Source organism: Gracilinanus agilis, chromosome 1 (genome assembly GCF_016433145.1).
Source record: "Gracilinanus agilis isolate LMUSP501 chromosome 1, AgileGrace, whole genome shotgun sequence".
NCBI classification, from domain to species: Eukaryota; Metazoa; Chordata; class Mammalia; order Didelphimorphia; family Didelphidae; genus Gracilinanus; species Gracilinanus agilis.
The window spans coordinates 52745282-52765115 of record NC_058130.1 but is presented as its reverse complement, the minus strand read 5'-3'; the positions used below and the strand labels follow the sequence as shown (position 1 = coordinate 52765115).

General features: G+C 35.9%; 1 protein-coding gene across 1 annotated transcript in view; it reads left to right on the top strand.

Moving 5' to 3' along the window:
- Positions 1 to 19834, top strand: part of RAD18 (RAD18 E3 ubiquitin protein ligase) — a 123807-nt gene that overhangs the window by 48364 nt on the left and 55609 nt on the right. Inside the window, exons 8-12 of the mRNA XM_044675981.1 lie at positions 15 to 199; positions 3773 to 3849; positions 6253 to 6319; positions 10094 to 10219; positions 16911 to 17079. Coding sequence (XP_044531916.1) covers positions 15 to 199; positions 3773 to 3849; positions 6253 to 6319; positions 10094 to 10219; positions 16911 to 17079 — 624 coding nt within the window. The remainder of the gene's footprint in view (positions 1 to 14; positions 200 to 3772; positions 3850 to 6252; positions 6320 to 10093; positions 10220 to 16910; positions 17080 to 19834) is intronic.

The following is a 19834-nucleotide window of genomic DNA, read 5'->3' as shown; positions in this document are numbered from 1 at the left end:
TATCTTTTTTTTAGTTCTGTTAATAAAAGGAAGACAATGCCCAAAGTTGTTTACAACTTGCTCTCTGATCGGGACTTAAGGAAAAAACTCAAGGAACACGGACTGTCTAGTCATGGGAACAAACAGCAGCTTATTAGACGGCATCAAGAATTTGTGCACATGTACAATGCCCAGTGTGATTCTTTACATCCCAAATCAGGTATGCTTGCAAATATGTGGCTTTCAGGTTGAAGTTGTGATTGCCACAGGGGGAGAAACACAACTTGAGTCTATCAAGTTCCCATCAAATTTTTCAGAATAGTCTTGTTTCCTGCCCCTCGTTTCCTCAAGATCAACCAGTTTGTTTGGCTGAATGTTAAGAGGTTCTTGAAATACTATGTGGAGATTTGAGATTGAGTCTAAAACAGAACAACTTCACTTTTACTTTTTCTTTACTTTTTCATTCTCTTTATCATACCTTTCATTCATTGCTTGCTTGTCCTAGGGCCCAAGGGAAAAGTCTGACAAAATGATAGATCCCAGTAATCTATAAAAATAGGTTTAAAATACTGTTCAAAATAAATTTAGGTCAAAATTGAAAGCTATAAAAAATTCAAGTTTGTATTCCTAAACATAGAGGATTAGAGTTAGAGGATTTTATGACAGATCAGCAGAAATCTATAATTATTATATGGCAGCATTATTATTTTCTTGTGTCATTGTTTTTTCTTTTTATGTATTTAACATGTACACAGGTACATTTAAGAAACTAGATTCCTTTTGTACTTCTTGTCCAGAAACTCAATAAAACCAATGATGACATCCCCTAATTAGTGTGATATAATGGAGTGGTTGTATTATTCAAATTTGCTCTGCATATTTCAATTGGCTTAGAAATAGTGACCACTTTTTACATAATAATAACTTAAAATTGTGCCAGTTTGAATGCATTGACCTCTTTGTGGAATTTATTATTCACACTCATCAGGACTTAGCTCTATTTTTCTTTGATTAAAAACAAGACACTGAAATGCAATTTGTACTTCTATATTCCCACTTGAAATTATCCACAAAATATAATAGGGAGCCTCCTTTTATGTAGGCCTGATTGCTGAGATTATTTGTTTTTCATATCATGTCACTGACACAGTAGTAATCAAAGAATTCAGTAACAATTGCCATCCAATTGATAAAATTCCTGATGAAGAATTAGAAACAATTTTCAATAGAACTTAAAACTCTGTAGATTGTAGCTATATAATTTGAAGATGATAAAGTCTGAAAATTATTGTTTGAAAATTTGCTCTTATAAAACTGCAAAGAATTTATTAGAATAGATGTATATCGTAGGTGTACAAAAAAAGTACAGTTTAGAATAAAGATTTCTTCCCTATAAACTTTGACCTTCTAAATTTGCTGAAGTTTAATGACAAACCACTTTTGGTTTTAGCTTAAGCTTTTAAATTTAACATCAAGTGATAGCAAACCTTTTTTTTAATGCTTCTCAACTTAAAGTCTTAGAATTCATTTTTTCAGACTTTATGAAGGCAGGGAAGCAGGGAGCAGGACCAATGATAATTTTAATTATCTCCTGTTATTATCCCCTTCAAAAAATCTTTACTGACTATCCTTTGCCAATAGAATATAATGCAGACTCATTAATTGGGTACACATTGTTCTTCCCCATCTATTCTTTTTTTTTTTTTTTTTAAACCCTTGTACTTCGGTGTATTGTCTCATAGGTGGAAGATTGGCAAGGGTGGGCAATGGGGGTCAAGTGACTTGCCCAGGGTCACACAGCTGGGAAGTGGCTGAGGCCGGGTTTGAACCCAGGACCTCCCGTCTCTAGGCCTAACTCTTACTCCACTGAGCTACCCAGCTGCCCCCTTTTCCCCATCTATTCTTAACTTACCTTTCCAGACTTTTTACTATTTTCCTTCACATACTTGTTTAAACATTGATTTAAAAAATTTTTTTGACTTCCAAATTCTCTCCCTTCTTCTAACCCTTCTTTGTTCTCTTCCTGCCTTTTTCCTGCAATAAGCAATAAGACAATAAATAATCTGGTAAGATTTTACATATGCATTCATGTAAAACAATTTTCCATGTTAGTCACTTTGTGGAAGAGATGCCAAATTAAAAAAAAAGAAGAAGAAAGAAAATGAAACAAAAAGTATGTTTCATTCTGCATTCAGACTCCATCAGTTCTTTCTTAGAGGGCAGTTGGCATTTTTCATCATGAGTCTTTGGGATTGTTTTAGATCACTGCATTGCTGAGAATCACTAGGTTATTCATGGTTCATCAGAAAATATTGCTGTCGCAGCATACAGTGATCTGGTTCTGCTTACTAGACTTTGTATCTATTCATATAAGTCTTTCCAGATTTTTCTGACATCATCCTGCTCATTATTTCTTTTAGTACAGTAGTATTCTGTCACTATCCTATACTACAACTTATTTAGCTATTCCCCAATTGATGGACAACCTAATAATTTCCAATTTTTTGCTACCACAAAAAGAGATGCTATAAATATTTTTGTACAAATAGTCCCCCCCCCCCCCCACCCCTTTTTTATTTCTTTGGGATACAGACCTTGTAATGGTATTGATAGATCAAAAGGTATGCACAGTTGTAGAGTCCTTCCAAATTGCCCTCTAGAATGGCTAGTTTGCTATGCTTTCCCCTCTAACCAAACTGACCTGTTTACTTACCCAAATATTTCTTGTATATTTCTGTCTACATTTTTCCTCATGCTGTTCTCTGTCTTCATCACAGTTCTCTACCTACTCTTAAAATCTCATTTCAGATCTCAAGATCTCCATGAAGCCTTCCCTGGTCTGAATTTCTCTTACCTTCTGTCTTAGAATCAATGTTAGAGTGTTGGCTCCAAGGCAGAAGAGCGATAAGGGCTATGCAATGGGCGTTAAGTTACTTGTTCAGGGTCACATGGCTAGGAAGGATCTGAGGCCAGATTGGAACCCAGGACCTCCTGTCTCTAGGCCTAGTGCTGAGTCACCTAGTAGCCCCATCGTCTGAACTCTTAAAGCACTTAGTGCCTGTACTATTCATTTGGGATTTACTGCCTTCTATTATCTTTGTATGCATATACTCCTTTCTTCTCTCCCCAAGCAGAATATAAGACCTTAGAGAGTAGGAACCTAATTTCATACTCCTTTGTCTCCTCCTTGCACCTTCGAGTACCTTTTATGTGATAAATGTTTAACAAAAAGGTTAATAAATAAAAAATTAAAAAATGGATTTAGCAGCTTGATTCTGAAAATAGTCTCACTTCCAGCTCTGGAACCAGAATGCTGATGAGGTTGGGGTAGTGAATAAATGGGAATGGTGTAGAACATCAGCAGTGGGTTAGCTGTCAAATCATTATGAAAGATTAGCATAGGACAAAATATGATAAGGCAAGTGGCCAGATGATCTTTCCAGAAATCTATCTGAAACCAGTCCTGCCTGATGGGGTACGGTAGGTCCCAATGTTTTGTTGAATTAGAGTAAATACTATGGCCATATCATCAAATTACCTAAAGGGATAAATTCAAGATGCTATTTCTTTCCTCTGAGAATAGCTGGGTTCAAACTGTGAATAAAATTAAATCTGAAGTTAACTATTTTGATGGCTTAGTTCCTAGGAATTGTCTGTTCATGTTTCAAGACTCCATAAACATATAGTAGGAAGAATCTTTGAGAGGGTAGAGATAGGACTTCTCAATCACATTTTAGATTGTATATGTCAACAAGATCAAAAGTATCACAATTTTACACCTTTATTTTAACAGTTGCTGAAATAGTTAAAGAAATTGAAAATATAGAGAAGACTCGAGTACATCTTGAATCAAATAAGCTGAATGAAAGTGTAAGTTTATGGTGTTTATTTCAGTAATTTTGGGGAAAAAAAGAGTAGTTGAAAATTGTTACTAAAATAATAGAAAAACATGAAATCTTTTCAGTAGGAAATCTATTGGGACACATTTCAACATAACGTATTGCATTCTCATATTGTGGATATTAACTTGGGATGGAATCCAAAGCAGAGCCACTAGTTGTCTTTTGTTTAAAGTGTATCATTAATGAACTAATGCAAAATATGGTGGAAAGAGTATAGGGTTGAGAGTTAGAAGTAATGGCATCTAGTTCTGGCTATGGCATGAACTATTTAGCCATGTTATCTTGGTGAGATGCTTTAGGCTTCAGTTTCTATTGGATCAGTGAATTTCTTGACCTTCTTTTAGTTCTGAAGCTCTAAGATTCTATGACATTTGAATGGCAGTGTGTTACAGAAGGAACCCTAATTTTGGAATTAGCATCTTGTATTGAGGCCTTGGCTTCTAGGCCTGTGACCTTGAGCAAGTCACTTAACCTCTGTGCCTTGGTTTCTTCATTTGTAAAAGGAGAATAGCCATGGTAGTGCCCAGCTCACAGGATTGTTGTGTGAGGGTCAAGTGAGATGACACCTGTAAAGGGCTTTATAAACCTTCAAACACCATATAAAAATAACTATGTTTTTTTTTTATCAGTAGGAAAAATGAATTAGCATTAAAAATTAATTTGTACTTTGTATTCCATTGAGATCATAAGGAAAGGTGAGATGTAAACTTTCTCACTATTGTCTACATCTAGCCTACTTGGTTAATATTTGAACCCTTTAGAGCAGGGGTCAGCAATGTATGGCTCTCAAACCATATCTGGCTCTTTCGAGGGCCAGATATGGCTCTTTCTGCAGAAGCCATAAAGTCCAATTATTTTTCAGACGCTGTTACAGGAGCGGCACTGTGAGCACTGTACGGCTCTCATGAAATTACATTTTAAAAATGTGGCGTTTATGGCTCTCACGGCCAAAAAGGTTGCCGACCCCTGCTTTAGAGAGAAAGAAACACTGAAAGAAATCACTAACATATTGCCCCCATTGCCTATTTTTGCTTTTTTTGCTTGCAAATCATAGTTTAGGACAAGTTTCATGTCTTTCCAAATAGATTTTGTTTTCTAGACTGTTGATGATTTTGAAAAGCAAGCTGCTATAGACAAGTAGTTGGCAGGAAATGAAATAATCAATTTCATTTTTTTTTTAAAATTTAATATGAATCCTATAGAAGCAGCTGGAAGTGCCATAGTGCATAGAACCCTGGACCTAGAGACAGGAAGACCTGAGATCAAATCTAGTCTTCGACACTTACTGGTTGTATGATCCTGGGCAAGTCACTTAACCTCTGCTGGCCTCAGTTTCCTCATCTATAAAATGAAGTGATAATAGTATAACTTACTCTCAGAGTTGTTATATGGAAAAAAATGAGATAATATTTATAAAATGGTTAGCATAGTTCCTGGAACATAGGTGATACTATGTAAAGGCTGGCTAGCTAGCCAGTAATAGTAGTATTTCTTTCTACTTTTCATTAGTAACTAAAATTACTCTTTTAGAATAAATTCCTTTTTAATTTTTTATAAAAGAAAGCCTTGATGTCTAATTCTTCAATGAGGCCCAGAAGTGCTTAATTTCTCAAAGGCTTTGTGTGTAGGATGCAAGCTCTAGCAGGTGCTATCAGCAGGAAGAGCTTTTAAGTGTAAACCCAGAGATAGCCTTCACTGGGGAACAAGTCTAGCTAAGTTAAGAAGTTAAAGGCTGGCTATCATGTGATAATGGTTTTTTTTTTTCAGCTATAACAGCAATTCATCAAATAATTAATGTAAAACACAGAAAGGTTGTGACCAACATTGGTGGAGGAGAGTGCCCACACTTATGAGATCATGGATCTCTGAAAGAGTTCATGGAGAGCATGCTTAAAATTAGTAGCCTGTACTATACTTTTTATGAGGAAAAATTCCTTTTCTACTATGGCCCTGATTTGCTGAAAGGGTTGGAGTTGGGGGAAAAAGAAGAAAGAGAGCTATCTTCTTCCTTAAGAAAATGGATTTCACTAACTTTCTAGGTACAAATATTTCTTAAGTGTCTGTGGATGTGTAAAGAACTGTTTGACAAAACAGAAAATTTGGTATATTTAAAAATATTCATTTGTATAAGAATGCTATAAGGGAATCATTACCATAATGGAATCCATTCCATTCCAGTGACCTTCTATCAGTATGGCACTGTGTATTGGTCACAAAAACATTATCTTGATGGAATTATTCTTCCCAAGCCTGAGTATGGTAGAGGGAATGTATTATAATTTGAAGACATTGCAATTGAGATTTTATAATGTGTGACACTCATTTTGGTTTTCTGCCAACTTGTTTGCCTTTGCTAAATTTTATTTAATAGTTTCAGGCCATGGTATTTACAAAGAACCAGACGGAAAAAGAAATAGATGATATTCACAGTAAATATCGTAAGTAATGCAAATTTTTATTTACATTGTTAACTTGGGTTACCTATTACTTTTTGGTGCAGTTTTCATTGTCTATTTTAATAATTTACTTTAGTATAAACACTCAAATTTTTTTTGAGTATATAACTCAAAATAAGTGGCTAATTATAGACCTTAAAATTTTAAAATGATGTTATACATAAGCTTTTTGTGAATGTTAGTCTTATGTTTAAGTAGATTTAATTTATTTAAAATATTTATTTAGATAAAGTCATCCTATCTCTCTTGTAAACCTGACTCTCTGTTCTATGAATACTGATGGTACCTTCCACTTTGTGCTAATCCCAAAGTAGTTTATGAATAATAGAGAGGATTGTTCTCATTTTGTTAAATAATAAAAAAATAAGATACCAAGAAGTTTATATCCCACATGAATTTGCGGTCGTATGTATTACTACCAAGAACATTTATTAGGGTTAAGGCATTGAATTTTACTGGACAGATAGGGCCAAATATGAAAGAGTCCCTTTCCCAAAGAAGCTTCTATTTTCCCTGAGCAGTTGAGAAGTGTGAGTGGCGGTTGGGGGGTGGGTAGGTACAAAGTACATTCAAAGAGATTTCAGGAGAAAGAGGGCACTAATGGGATGAAGGAGAAAAGGAAGGGGATCAGGAAGAGGAAGGGAGTGCAGAGATTTCCAAGGGTTGCAGTTTAGAAGAAAATTCTAGGCCTGTAAGGAGATACTATCTGTCAAGGCATGGAGGGAGGAGGTCTAATATTCTATATGAGATTAGTTATTACACCAGGTTGATTAGAAAAAGGGAACACAGCTTACAATCTTGTGCTCGGGCCACTCGATGATACTTTTTCTTAGACTAATTTTAGTGCTATTATGTGTAGCTCTCATATATATTCCAAAAATGTTTTTCATTTTATTTGTATAATTACCCGGCTCACTTTCATTTTATTTTTTCAACTTTAAATTTTCTTTTTTTTAATGATCTTTATCTTTATGTAGCCCTACAAGGGCTATTCCTTCTATTATGCAGTTTCTGATAACCCATCACATCTTATTATGAGTTTTAACTTTACTTTAATATCAAATCTTGGTCTTCTAAATAGTAACTCATTTTAATATTGCCTGCTTGCTGAAAGACATTTTGTTATTTTTTTCCCTCTAGTTTTTGAAATTCTGTAGGAATAAATAGAAGAATCTCTTTGAGAGAAAACAAGATAAACAAATACCAAATTGGAGATAGGAGGGAAGCTCTCTCAGTAGTTACTGTAACTTGGCTAAATATTGCAGAAAAGAATTTCGGTGAATCATAAATTGAACAAGAGTGAGCAATGTTATATATTGCTAAGCAGCTGAATATAATGTATAATCCTGAGATGTCTAAAAACTTGTGTTAATTGCAAGATAATCCAGACCTTTATTAGAATACTATGTCCTGTGTTCTGCTTTCATTGCTTGTAAGAAATGTGGAGGGCTTTATCAGTGAATTAGAAAATAAATGACTTAAATAACTGCAAATAATTGTTTTTAGAGACTAATACTCAATTTCAGCAAGGATGTTAACATGCTGCTGTGCTGCTATGCCATGCAGCCCCATTAAGTTCAAAGGCAACCATGAATTTATTTGGAGGGACCCTTGTAAAGAGAGAGATATAGGCTCCTTGCTGCAGCCTTGAGACCAAACTTAATCCCTTCTCCAAAGTTGATTAGCAGTAGGTGTTCTTTCTCAGGAGACGGTGACCTTAGTCATCACCTAGAAATTTATAATCTTTTAGTTAGTGATTTCGTTAGGGCATTGACTTAAAAAGACTAACATGCTCACTTACATTCTCCATTGACCTATCTATAATTCTAGTCCTTTGCTGGCTTATGCCAGCAATGATAAAAACCAAAGATTTGACTTGTACGTTGGCTTTATGTTGGAACAAAGGAAAGAGGATAAATTTGACTTTTTTACCTTCTATTCTTGGCTAACTTTGGGGAATTCATAAAGAAAATGGAATACAACCCTCTTAATGCTGTTTTTTAATCCTTTTCATATCAAAGGCATTTTAAAAAATCAAGACATTTTGGAATTGGAAAGAATGTTTTATCATTGCTAAGGAATTGGTTTACAGGAAAGCTCCTTCTTGCCTTTATAATAAAATGCAGACTCCTATACTTGACTTTTAAAGGTTTACGTAATCTTAGAAATAGCCAAGATTGTAAAGGATAAGTTGTATATTTTTATAAGCCATAGAAAACTAGAATCTGTGGCTTAAATTGTTGGAGGAAGTTCCTTACAGTGATCTACTGTGCATTAGGAAGTTGCCTAAGACATGTAGAAGGCAAATGATCTGTCCTAGGTCAGAGGATTCATACCCAAGCCTTAATGACTGCAGACTCAGCATGCTGTTCACTACACTGTGTGTCCGACCAGGCCTTGTCAAACCAGGATTATTAAAGAGAAAGTCATTCCTTAACATGTTTTATTAATGCCTTTTATCTTTATATCACAATCATTCCAGGGATTTTGAGAATATAGAAAGATTTTTCATGTAGAAGTGATGAGAGAACCTAGGAGAGACAGTTTCTATTTTCAGTAAAGTACCATCATCCCCTGAAAGAGGGAGAAGCAAAGGGCAGCAGGGTAAGGGCTTAAACTCATCTAGAGCAGACCCTTCATTTTGTAGATGAGTACCCTAAGATTCAGTGGTTTCCCAAAGGCCACACCGCTGGTGAGCACCATGCTTAGGAAAGTAGGGTGCCTTGACTTTTGTTGTGTTCCTAGGAGGTGGGATTGGCTGTTGGAAAGAGTTGATTTTGGAGCCTGGGAACTTAGCTTTAAATCTGGATGCAAGTAATCATTCATTAGTTATGTGATCTTTGCCACATACTTAACTTCTTTGGGCCTCAGTTTCTTAAATTGTAGACAAGATGATTTCTAAGGTCTCTTACCAGTCTAGATCTGAGTCTCTGAAATTCTCTTCATCTTGACTTTTTGTGCCCCATATTCCAGAGACATTCTAGTATTTTGGAACGCTGATTGCCTTTTCACTTTGAATTCAAAGTCCTGCTTTATAGAAGAAGAGAGAAAGGAAAGGAAGATAAATAGTGGTAACTAGGTAGATCCTTTAAAATGCCATTGCCCTGATATGCTCCATCCTCTGACAGTTGGTTGCAAATAATTCTTAAGTTGTTGGTCAGATTATCTTATTAACCTACTGTGTTTTGAAGCAGCAGGAGTAGAGTAAAGGAAAAACATTGGGGGTTGAGTTAGTAGGCCTGAGGTCAAATGCTGGCTCTAACACTTACCAATTTTGTGGCCAAGGGGAATTCATTTTACCTTTCTACACCATAACTATTTGCCAAATTGCTAAATAATAATGCTTGTATTTTCTAGCTTAGAGAGATAATGGAGCATAGTGAGTGGATAGAATACTGGACTTCTTTTCATAGAAATTGGGTGCCAGGGTCACCTCTGACACTTGCCAGTCAGCCATCGGCACCTGGGCCAGCCCCTTCCACTTGCAGAGTCTCCGCCAACTCAGACTTGATGGTGTTTCTGCTGAGTTGTAGGTGGTTGCTGTCTGTGGCGGTGGAGGTAATTTTCACATTTGTAATCACAGATCCTTGATGACAGAGAACCCCTGTTATGGGGTTGTGGTGAGAAAAGTGCTTTGCAGATCTTATGTACCATAAAAATGTGTTGTTAATAAACATACTTTGGGATACATAGTGTGGGAATAGTGGATAGCTGGGTTTTTTTACTTTTTGCTTTAAAAAGCGTTTTATCTTTCAGGTAAGGAACATCAGAATGAATTTAAACAGCTAGTCGATGAGGTAAAAAACCGGTGCAAGAAAGCTGGCATACTACTGACAAAACAAGTAAAGAAAGAAGAAGAGGAATCCATGGAAGAGTTCATGGGTAAGGAACTTACAAATTAAAAAAAAAAAAGCAGAAGTAAGCACTATTGTTCCGTTTGTATGTAGCATAAAAAAAGTTTAATTTGTGGCACATATTTATTACTAAAGGTTTTAGTATATCTTGCATTGAAAATAAATTAATTTATTTTTCTTATAAAATAAATGATATAAGTAATTATTGTGGATGCAATATTCTGCTGAAAAATCCCAACCTTCTAACATTTAGTATGCAAACAAGAAATATATTCTTTCATTTTTAAAAAATTTACTCATTTTATAGTTTCAGATTAATATCTTCATTTTGTTGCTATGACTTTGGATAATGAATCAGACCAGATTATAAAGTGATTTTACCCATTAGTATTGAACTTGGAAAACACTGAATCATGGGATCCTGTTTAAATTCTTTCTCTGTCAATGTCTATATGATGTTGGGCAAGTCATTCAGCCTCTCTCTGCTCAAAAGTCCTTATTTCTAAAATGAAGGGATTGGATCAGAGCCTCTGAGTTCCTTTCCAGATTAAAGACTTTGTAATATATAATACGGTTCTATGATCTTCCTAGCCAATTGTTTTTTGTCCAAGTTTCTTTGTAGTTCAGAACTGGACTCGGGAATAGTTTTTTGGTAGTATGTAAAACCATGTATGACATGATTTAAGTAGAGGTACAAAACTTTCAGATCCTTTAAGTCTTTGATTGTTCCTTTGCCCCTCAGTAGGTTTAAGAAAGTTCATTTAAGGGTCAGGAGACTTAATAAGTGAAGCACTCATGTTCTCTTCCACCGTAATGCTTGAAGTGGAACTTTTGTGTGCTTGGCTGGAATAAGTTTCACTCAATTCATCTGCATTTAGCTGTCTAATTGACTTCTGAGATTTAAGCTTTTTGTATATTTTCCATTGCCTTAAAAAAACCCAAACACAAATTGAGTCTAGATTGACAGTCTTTTAAATGCTGAACTTAGAGATTGGAATACCCGAGTTCAAATATTGTCTCAGACACATATTAGCAATATAACCCAGAGTGAGTCACTTAGCCTTTGCTGCCTTAGTTTATTTATCTCTAAAATGGAGATGATAATAGCATCTATCTCTCAGGGTTGTTATGAAGGTAAAATGAGATATTGTTGTAAGGGTTTTTTTATTAGTTATATTTTTATTAGAAGAATTTATTTATGTGTCTCAGCCCTTCCCTACATCATAGAAGGGGTTCATCTAGTACAGTGGTTCCCAAACTTTTTTGGCATACTACCCCCTTTCCAGAAAAAATATTACTTAGCCCCCTGGAAATTAAATTTTAAAAAATTTTAATAACAATTAATAGGAAAGATAAATGCACCCGTGGCCATCACCGCCTCCCTGGATCGCTACAGCACCCACCAGGGGGCGATGGCGCCCACTTTGGGAATCACTGATCTAGGAGATAGGTAGGTATATATAAATTATGTTTTTCATGGTTTTTAAATTTTCTTCTTGAGTCAATATTCACAATTTATTCTTCAAGTATTAAATCTGTGGCTGTATATAATGTTTTCTTGTTTCTACTCATTTTGCTGTTCATTATCTCATATAATTCTTTCCAAGTTTTTTTAAAATTAGGCTCTTCATCATTTCTTATGGTACAGTAGTATTCCATCACAATCGTATACCACAATTTGTTTAGCCATTTCCCTTATCCCCTCAATTTCCATATTTTTGCTAAAGAGAGCTATTGTAAGTATGCTTATATAGGGTATACATAGTTTTGTAATTCTTGGTGTAATTACAAATTATTCTCCAAAATTGTTGGATTGGTCACACTTCCACCAACACTGTATTAGTGTCCCCATTTTTCCACTTTTTTTTTTTTTTTTGCCTTTTTGTCATTTTAGGCAATCTAATGAGTGGGAGATGATATCTCAGAATTGTTTTGGTTTGCATTTCTCTAATTCATAGTGATTTGGAACATTTTTTTATATAGCTTTGATTTCTTCATCTAAAAATTGTCTGTTCATATCTTTTATTTATCAATTGGGGGAATAGTTCTTATTTTTAAAAATTAGATAGAATTCCCTGTATTTTAGATATGAGATCTTTATTTGAGAGTTGCCTTGCAAACCTTAAAATGCTTTGTAAATGTTATTATTCTTAGCTATTATTTTATTTCATGAAACATTAGGCTGGATAAGACCTTAGAAATTATCTGCTCCATTATCCTTATTTTGTAGAGCAAGAAACTGAGGCTGAGACAGTTAAAATGACTCAATTCAGAACAAAACTAAGAACTGTTAAAAGAAGAATTAACCTATGGCATCCTGACTCTTAGTTGCTTGCTTCTGTCATTACTCCATGATGCTTCCCACTTTGTGTTCTTTTTATAGGACGATTACAGCCTTATGCTTCACTTGGTGCTGGGTATGTCTGACGGGTTTCCTTTTTAGAAGAGAAACACCTGGAGGAGGGGCTTTATCCAAGTGGGCTTCACCACTTGGTCCTTTTACCAATTTACATTAAGGGATTCAGTCAAATTTATGTTGATAGTGATGTTTCAGACCCTCTGAGGCAAGTATCAGTTATTCCTTTTGTTAGTTGAAATTGCTAAGAGTTTTGGTGTTTGATAATTTCCCAATGTAATAAACTTTCATTGTTTCAAAAGTAAAGCCTTGAACGTGTGCACTCTGGCTAGAAGTTTTAGGAGTTAATTTTCTCTCTGGGTCAGTAATCACGTTCTTCCATAAACTTTCTTAGCTCAATCGGTCTTTGAAAATAAGTCATGTTGCTCTTTATTAAAGTTTGTGAAAACTTTTTTTAGTGATAAGAATTCCCCTTATCACATGGAAACTTCAAAAAGTGCTACACAAACTTGCATGTATAGTAGTTAGACTTTCTGTAATTAGCTGATAAGAAATCTTGTGTTGAGATAGTTACCCTTAGCTGCAATTCTCTTTAAGTTCAGGTTCTTTTCACAACTGTTCATTGAAGGAACTGTAATTCTGAGACAGATTATCCTTAGATCACTAAGCCTACCACTTGACGGTTTCTTTCTTTCCTATTCATTTTGTCTGCCTTGATCATTGCCCAGTTTTTATTAAGTTTTTCTTTTGGATCATATCTTCAGCTTCTTTCCTTTTGATGAGTCTCCCCCTCTAAATCCTTCAAGGGTCATTTTTTTTATAACCCTTTTGGAGTGGAAGAATTGTCCAAAGGTTCCATTTCTTGAATTTTCAGTCAGCCTAATTGAGAGTGTATTTCAAGAGTTAGTATATTTCTGAGAGTTCTAGCTGTGTGGAATGAAATTTGTGCATTATTCCCCAATATCCAGTGATTAGTAATTATAGATTGGTAACTTCCTATAGAAAAATAGTAAAGTTAGGTACCCTCCACTAGGAGATAGCAATCTCTCCTTTGGAAGAAGTGGGACCTCAGACTGTGGAGTGCCTCTGCCTCTCTCTCTCTCCCTCCCTCTCCTCCCCCACCCACCCCTTGTGAGGAATACTGGCTATACCCAGTCAAGTATTCCCTTACCCTTAGTGACCCCCTCCCCACTGCCTTGTGAGCTGCTACCTATGCCCAGGTAGTATGCCTCACCCATGCCTCCTTGCTCCCTTCCTTGTGAGCTTGCTACCTATGTGCAGGTGGTAGTGCCTCACCTATGGCCATTGTCCCCCCGCCACCTCTGAATAAAGCCACGTGAACTCTGCCAGCATCACGCCTCCTGTCTGCTCATTAGACTGATTTTAGGGGTATGAACCCCCCCCCCCCGAATTTCACACAACACATAGCTAATTTTTGAGTTTTATTCTTAGAGAGCTTCCAAGATTCTTATTTGGATAGGCTTTTCTTTATTCATGTTTTGAGACTTTCCCCAACACTATTAACTTGTTTTTGTTATTGAATTGTTTCAGTTGTGTCTAGCTCTTTGTGACCCCATTTGGGGTTTTCTTGGCAAAAATACTGGAGTGGCTTGTCATTTGCTTCTCCAACTCATTTTACAAATGAGGAAACCAAGGCAGGCAGGGTTAAGTGGATTGCCCAGAGTCAAACAGCTAATAAATGTCTGAGGCCAGATTTGGACACATAGAAATGAGTCATCCTGACTTTGAAGAGGCCTGGCATTCTATTTATTCCTCTACCTGGCTGACCTGTAAAACTTAGGGTGTGTTCCAGGAGAGGAGAGGGAGACAATTTGGATCTCATAATTTTATAAACTATATGTTAAAATTGTGTTATTACATATAATTGGGGAAATAAAATATCTTTGAATAAAATTATTTTAAAAACCAAACAAACCTTGAGAGGTGGCAATGATCATGGGGGGTTAAGGGACCCAATTATTGAGTGTGCCATAGTGGTACACATAGTCAAGTCTTTTCCCTGTCAGGTAAAGTTACTTTTTCCATCAGTGATGGCCATTACAGTTCTTTGGATAAGAGGCTTCAATCTCTGCCAGTTTGATCTATTTAGTAATTATATTTTTTCTTCTCTATGTGGAATGTATTTTAAAAAAGTAATCCTCAAAATATTTAAGAATTCCTTGAGAAATGTTATTTTCTCAAAAGCTCCATTAGAAGAATAAGATATTTTTGATGGGTTTTATTCATTTTTGGCTGAATTACTTATTCAGCTTTTACTAGCATTACAAGTGAAAGCACTATAGGACTTACTTTTTTTGTTTTCTTTTTTTTTTTAATTTTTTTTAATTTTTAGAAAAATTTTCCATGGTTACATGATTCATGTTTTTGCTTTCCCCTTCACCCCTCAAACTCCCCCTGCCCCATAGCTAGCGTGCATTTCCACTGGTTTTAACATGTGTCATCAATCAAGACTTATTTACATATTATTGATAGTTGCATTGGTGTGGTCCTTTCCAGTCTACATCCCCAATCATGTCCTCATCAACCCAAGTGTTCAAGCAGTTGTTTTTCTTCTGTGTTTCCTCTCCTGCAGTTCTTCCTCTGAATGTGGGTAACGTTCTTTTCCATAAATCCCTCAGAATTGTCCTGGGTCATTGCATTACTGCTAGTACAGAAGTCCATTACATTCTGTTTTACCACAGTGTATTGGTCTCTGTGTATAATGTTCTTCTGGCTCTGCTCCTTTCACTCTGCATCAATTCCTGGAGGTCATTCCAGTTCACATGGAATTCCTTCCTTTTTTTCCACATAGTAAAAAACAAAAAAGAGAAAATGAGAGTGGAAGTATAAAAAGTGACATATAGTTTACAGAGGACCAGGAGGCCCCTGAAACATGAGAGATGGTGCAGAATGTCAAGAAAAACTGCCAGATGTGGAATTAGCAAGATCTCGGTTCAGATTTCTCATCTTACACTTGATTCTGGGGAAGTCCCATAAGTCTCCGGGGCAGATTTTGTAGACAAGACCTGGTAGCAGCCTCCTCTGAGGTAAGGCTTCTTGTAGGCTACATTGGAGGTTTGCCTAAAGTGAGGTCCATAAACACAGCAAGGTTTTATATAAAATGTTGTCAGTATATGTAAATAGAGGCTTTGGGCTGACTTCATCTCATCCTTTTAGCCCAGAGAACAATCTCAGGAGGTCAGTCAGAGACTTTAGACTAAATGAGGAATAGTCTGGAAAATCACTAGAGGGTTTGTGGAGGCAAGGTGCCCAAGTAGCCTGACATGACTGCACGAGGTCCATAGTAGTGCCCGGGGTGAGGAGGGGGCACAATGGAGGCTTGAGCTGGAAAGTGGCAATAGCAGGGACAACTGGCAAAGGTGAAAAGAGAGGAGAACTGAGCTGTGACAGGGTTGGAGAGACTGAGGAAGATCTGTACTGCATTCATCTCACAGGAGAGGAGCTGAATGTGTGCTGCCTATTGTCCAAGGGACATTCTGGGAGATCTACTTATTCCCAGTGTTTCCTGGTTTCCAGTGGTCAGTGAATACTGGAATGTATTCTGCTAGTCTTTACCCAGACATTTTTAGTCAACTACATTTTATCTTAAACATAAAGAAGCTAGTCGTTAGAGAAAAATATGAATGTAAATTAAGGCAGAGAGCCAAATCTTGCTTAAATAACAGTAATTTTCCAGATTAGAGGTTCAAGCACTTGTTATTGTACTCCTTCCTTTTTGTTTAAATTCCCCAAAGTAGCAAAAAACTCATGAGAACTCAAAGGACCATTATATTACCTCTAATCATAAAATAAACTAATTGTTTTAAAAGAGTGTTAACATTAAGAAAGAGTTTAGGGGGCAGTTGGGTTGCTCAGTGGATTGAGAGTCAGGCCTAGAGACGGGAGGTCCTAGGTTCAAATCTGGCCTCAGCCACTTCCTAGCTGTTTGACCCTGGGCAAGTCACTTGACCCCCATTGCCTACCCTTACCACTCTTCTGCCTTGGAGCCAATACACAGTATGGACTCCAAGATGGAAGGTAAGGGTTTTTATTAAAAAAAATTTTAAAAATTAAAAAAAAAAGAAAGGGTTTAATTTTTCTTTTAAAAATGTATTTATTGGGGCAGCTGGGTAGCTCAGTGGATTGAGAGCCAGGCCTAGAGACGGGAGGTCCTAGGTTCAAATCTGGCCTCAGACACTTCCCAGCTGTGTGACCCTGGGCAAGTCACTTGACTCCCATTGCCCACCCTTACCACTCTTCCACCAAGGAGCCAATACACAGAAGTTAAGGGTTTAAAAAAACAAAAACAAAAACAAAAATAAAAATGTATTTATTCATGGCTTTTACCTTTTTCTTTTAGGAGGAGAGGATAATAAACCAACATGCAAAGATCTAAGCTCAGCTACAGTCCCATTACACCAATCAAAGGTGGAATCTCAGGAAGAGATGGAACAAGATGCAGCAGTAGATTCTTCTCATTTATCTGAAGTTCCGGAAACTCCTGTATTCACTGCTTCAGATTCAGGAAGCAGGTAATTGTGACATTTATTAGGATTTCATTGTAAATTTCCTGTCTTCATTTCCATTCATGGGATAGCTATTTAGGAAAGGCTTTGAGAAATGGCTTTGAGATTTACTCCAGCTCTGTAATAGTTATACTCAATCACTTATTATTTTTTAAGTAAGTTTATTTAGTTAATTAATTACTTTAGAATGTTTTCCCATGGTTACATGATTCATGTTCTTTCCTTCCCCCCCCCCCCCCCACTGTAGCCAAAGAACCAAATTCCACTGGGTTTTACATGTGTCATTAATCAAGATCTATTTCCATATTGTTAATATTTGCACTAGAGTGATTGCTTAGAGTCTATATCCCCAGTCATATCTCTATCAAACCATGTGATCAAGCAGTTGTTTTTTTCTTCGTTTCTACTCCCCCATTTCTTTCTCTGGGTGTGGATAGCGTTCATTTTCATAAGTCCCTCAGAATTGTCTTGGATCATGCATTGCTGTTAGTAGAGAAGTCCATTATATTTGATTGTGCCACAGTGTATCTGTCTCTGAGTATAATGTTCTCCTGTTTCTGCTCCTTTCACTCTGTATCAGTTCCTGGAGGTCTTTCCAGTTCATTATTCCTTTCAGCACAATAATATTCCATTACCAACAGATACCACAATTTGTTCAGTCATTCCCCAATTGAAGGATATCCTCTCATTTTCCAATTTTTTTCCACCACAAAGAGCATGACTATAAATATTTTTGTACAAGTCTTTTTCCTCATGATCTCTTTGAGGTATAAACCCAGCAGTGGTATGGCTGGATCAAAGGGCAGACAATGTTTTAAAGCCCTTTGGGCATAGTTCCAAATTGTTTTCCAGAATGGTTGGATTAATTCACAACTCCATCAGTAATGCATTAGTATCCCAATTTTGCCACACACCCTCCAACATCTATTACTTTCCTTTTTTGTCATATTAGCCAATCTGCTAAGTGTGAGATGGTACCTCAGAGTTGTTTTGATTTGCATTTCTCTAATTATAAGAGATTTAGAATACTTTTTCATGTGTTTATTGATAGTGTTGATTTCTTTATCTGAAAATTGCCTATTCATGTCCTTTGCCCATTTATTAATTGGGGTATGATTTGATTTTTTTTTACAATTGATTTAGCCCCTTATAAATTTGAGTAATTAGACCTTTGTCAGAGGTTTTTGTTATAAAGATTTTTTTCCCAATTTCTTGCTTCCCTTTTAATTTTGGTTGCATTGATTTTGTTTGCACAAAACCTTTTTAATTTAAAGTAATCAAAATTATCATTTTACATTTTATAATATTCTTTATCTCTAGCTTGGTCTTAAAATCTTTCCTTTCCCATAGTTCTGACAGGTAAACTATTCTATGTTCACCTAATTTACTTATAGTTTCCTTCTTTATATTTAAGTCATTCACCTATTCTGAATTTATTTTGGTGTAGGGTGTGAGATGTTGATCTAAACCTAATCTCTCCCATACTGTTTTCCAATTATCCTAGCAGTGTTTGTCAAATAGTGGGGTTTTGTCCCAAAAGCTGGGATCTTTGGGTTTATCAAGTACACTATCTTGCTGAGGTCATTTACCCAAGTCTCTTCCAGTGATCCTTCCATCTTTTAGCCAGTACCATATTGTTTTGATGACCACTGCTTTATAGTATAGTTAAGATCTGGTACTGCTAGGCCCCAGTCCTTCATATTTTTTTTCATTACTTCCCTTGATAATCTTGATCTTTTGTTCTTCCAAATGAACTTTGTTAAAGTTTTTTTAATACAGTAAAAATGTTTCTTGGTAGTTTCATAGGTTTTTTTTTATTATGTTAGCTCGTCCTCCCTATTTATGTTTTTCCAATTGTTTAGATCTAGTTTTAATTGTGTGGAAAGTATTTCTTAGTTGTGCTCATATAATTCCTGTGTTTGTCTTGATAAATAGATTTCTTAATATTTTATATTGTCTAGGGTGATTTTAAATGAAATTTCTCTTTCTAATTCTTGCTGCTGAGTTGTGTTGGAAAGATAATAGAAATGCTGATGATATGGGTTTATTTTGTATCCTGAAACTTTGCTAAAGTTTTTGATTATTTCCACAAGCTTTTTAGTTGATTCTCTAGGATTCTAAGTAGATCATCATATCATCTGTGATGAGTGATAGTTTAGACTCCTCATTGTCTATTTTAATACCTTCAATTTCTTTTTCTTCTCTAATTGCTACTGCTAGTGTTTCTAGTACAGTGTTAAATAATAGAAGTGATAATGGGCATCCTGGTTTCACTGCTGATCTTATTGGGAAGGCTTTTTAATTTATCCCCATTGCAGATGATGCTTGCTGATGGCTTTAAATATATACTGTTTATTGTTTTTAGGTAAGGCCCTTCTATACCTGTATTTTCTAGTGTTTTCAATAGGAATGAGTGTTGTATTTTGTCAGAGGCTTTTTCTGCATCTATTGATAATCATGTGATTTCTGTTGGTTTGGTTGTTGATATGGTCAATTATGTGGATGGTTTTCCCAATATTAAACCATTCTTGCATTCCTGGTATAAATCCCACCTGATCATAGTGAATAATCCTTGTAATCACTTGCTGGAGTCTTTTTGCTAGTATTCTATTTTTAAAGTTTTTGCATCTATGTTCATTAAGGAGATTGGTCTGTAGTTTTCTTTCTCTGTTTTTGGTCTTCCTGGCTTTGGAATCAGTACCATATTTGTGTCATAAAAGGAATTTGGTAAAACTCCCTCTTTGTTTATTTTGTCAAATTG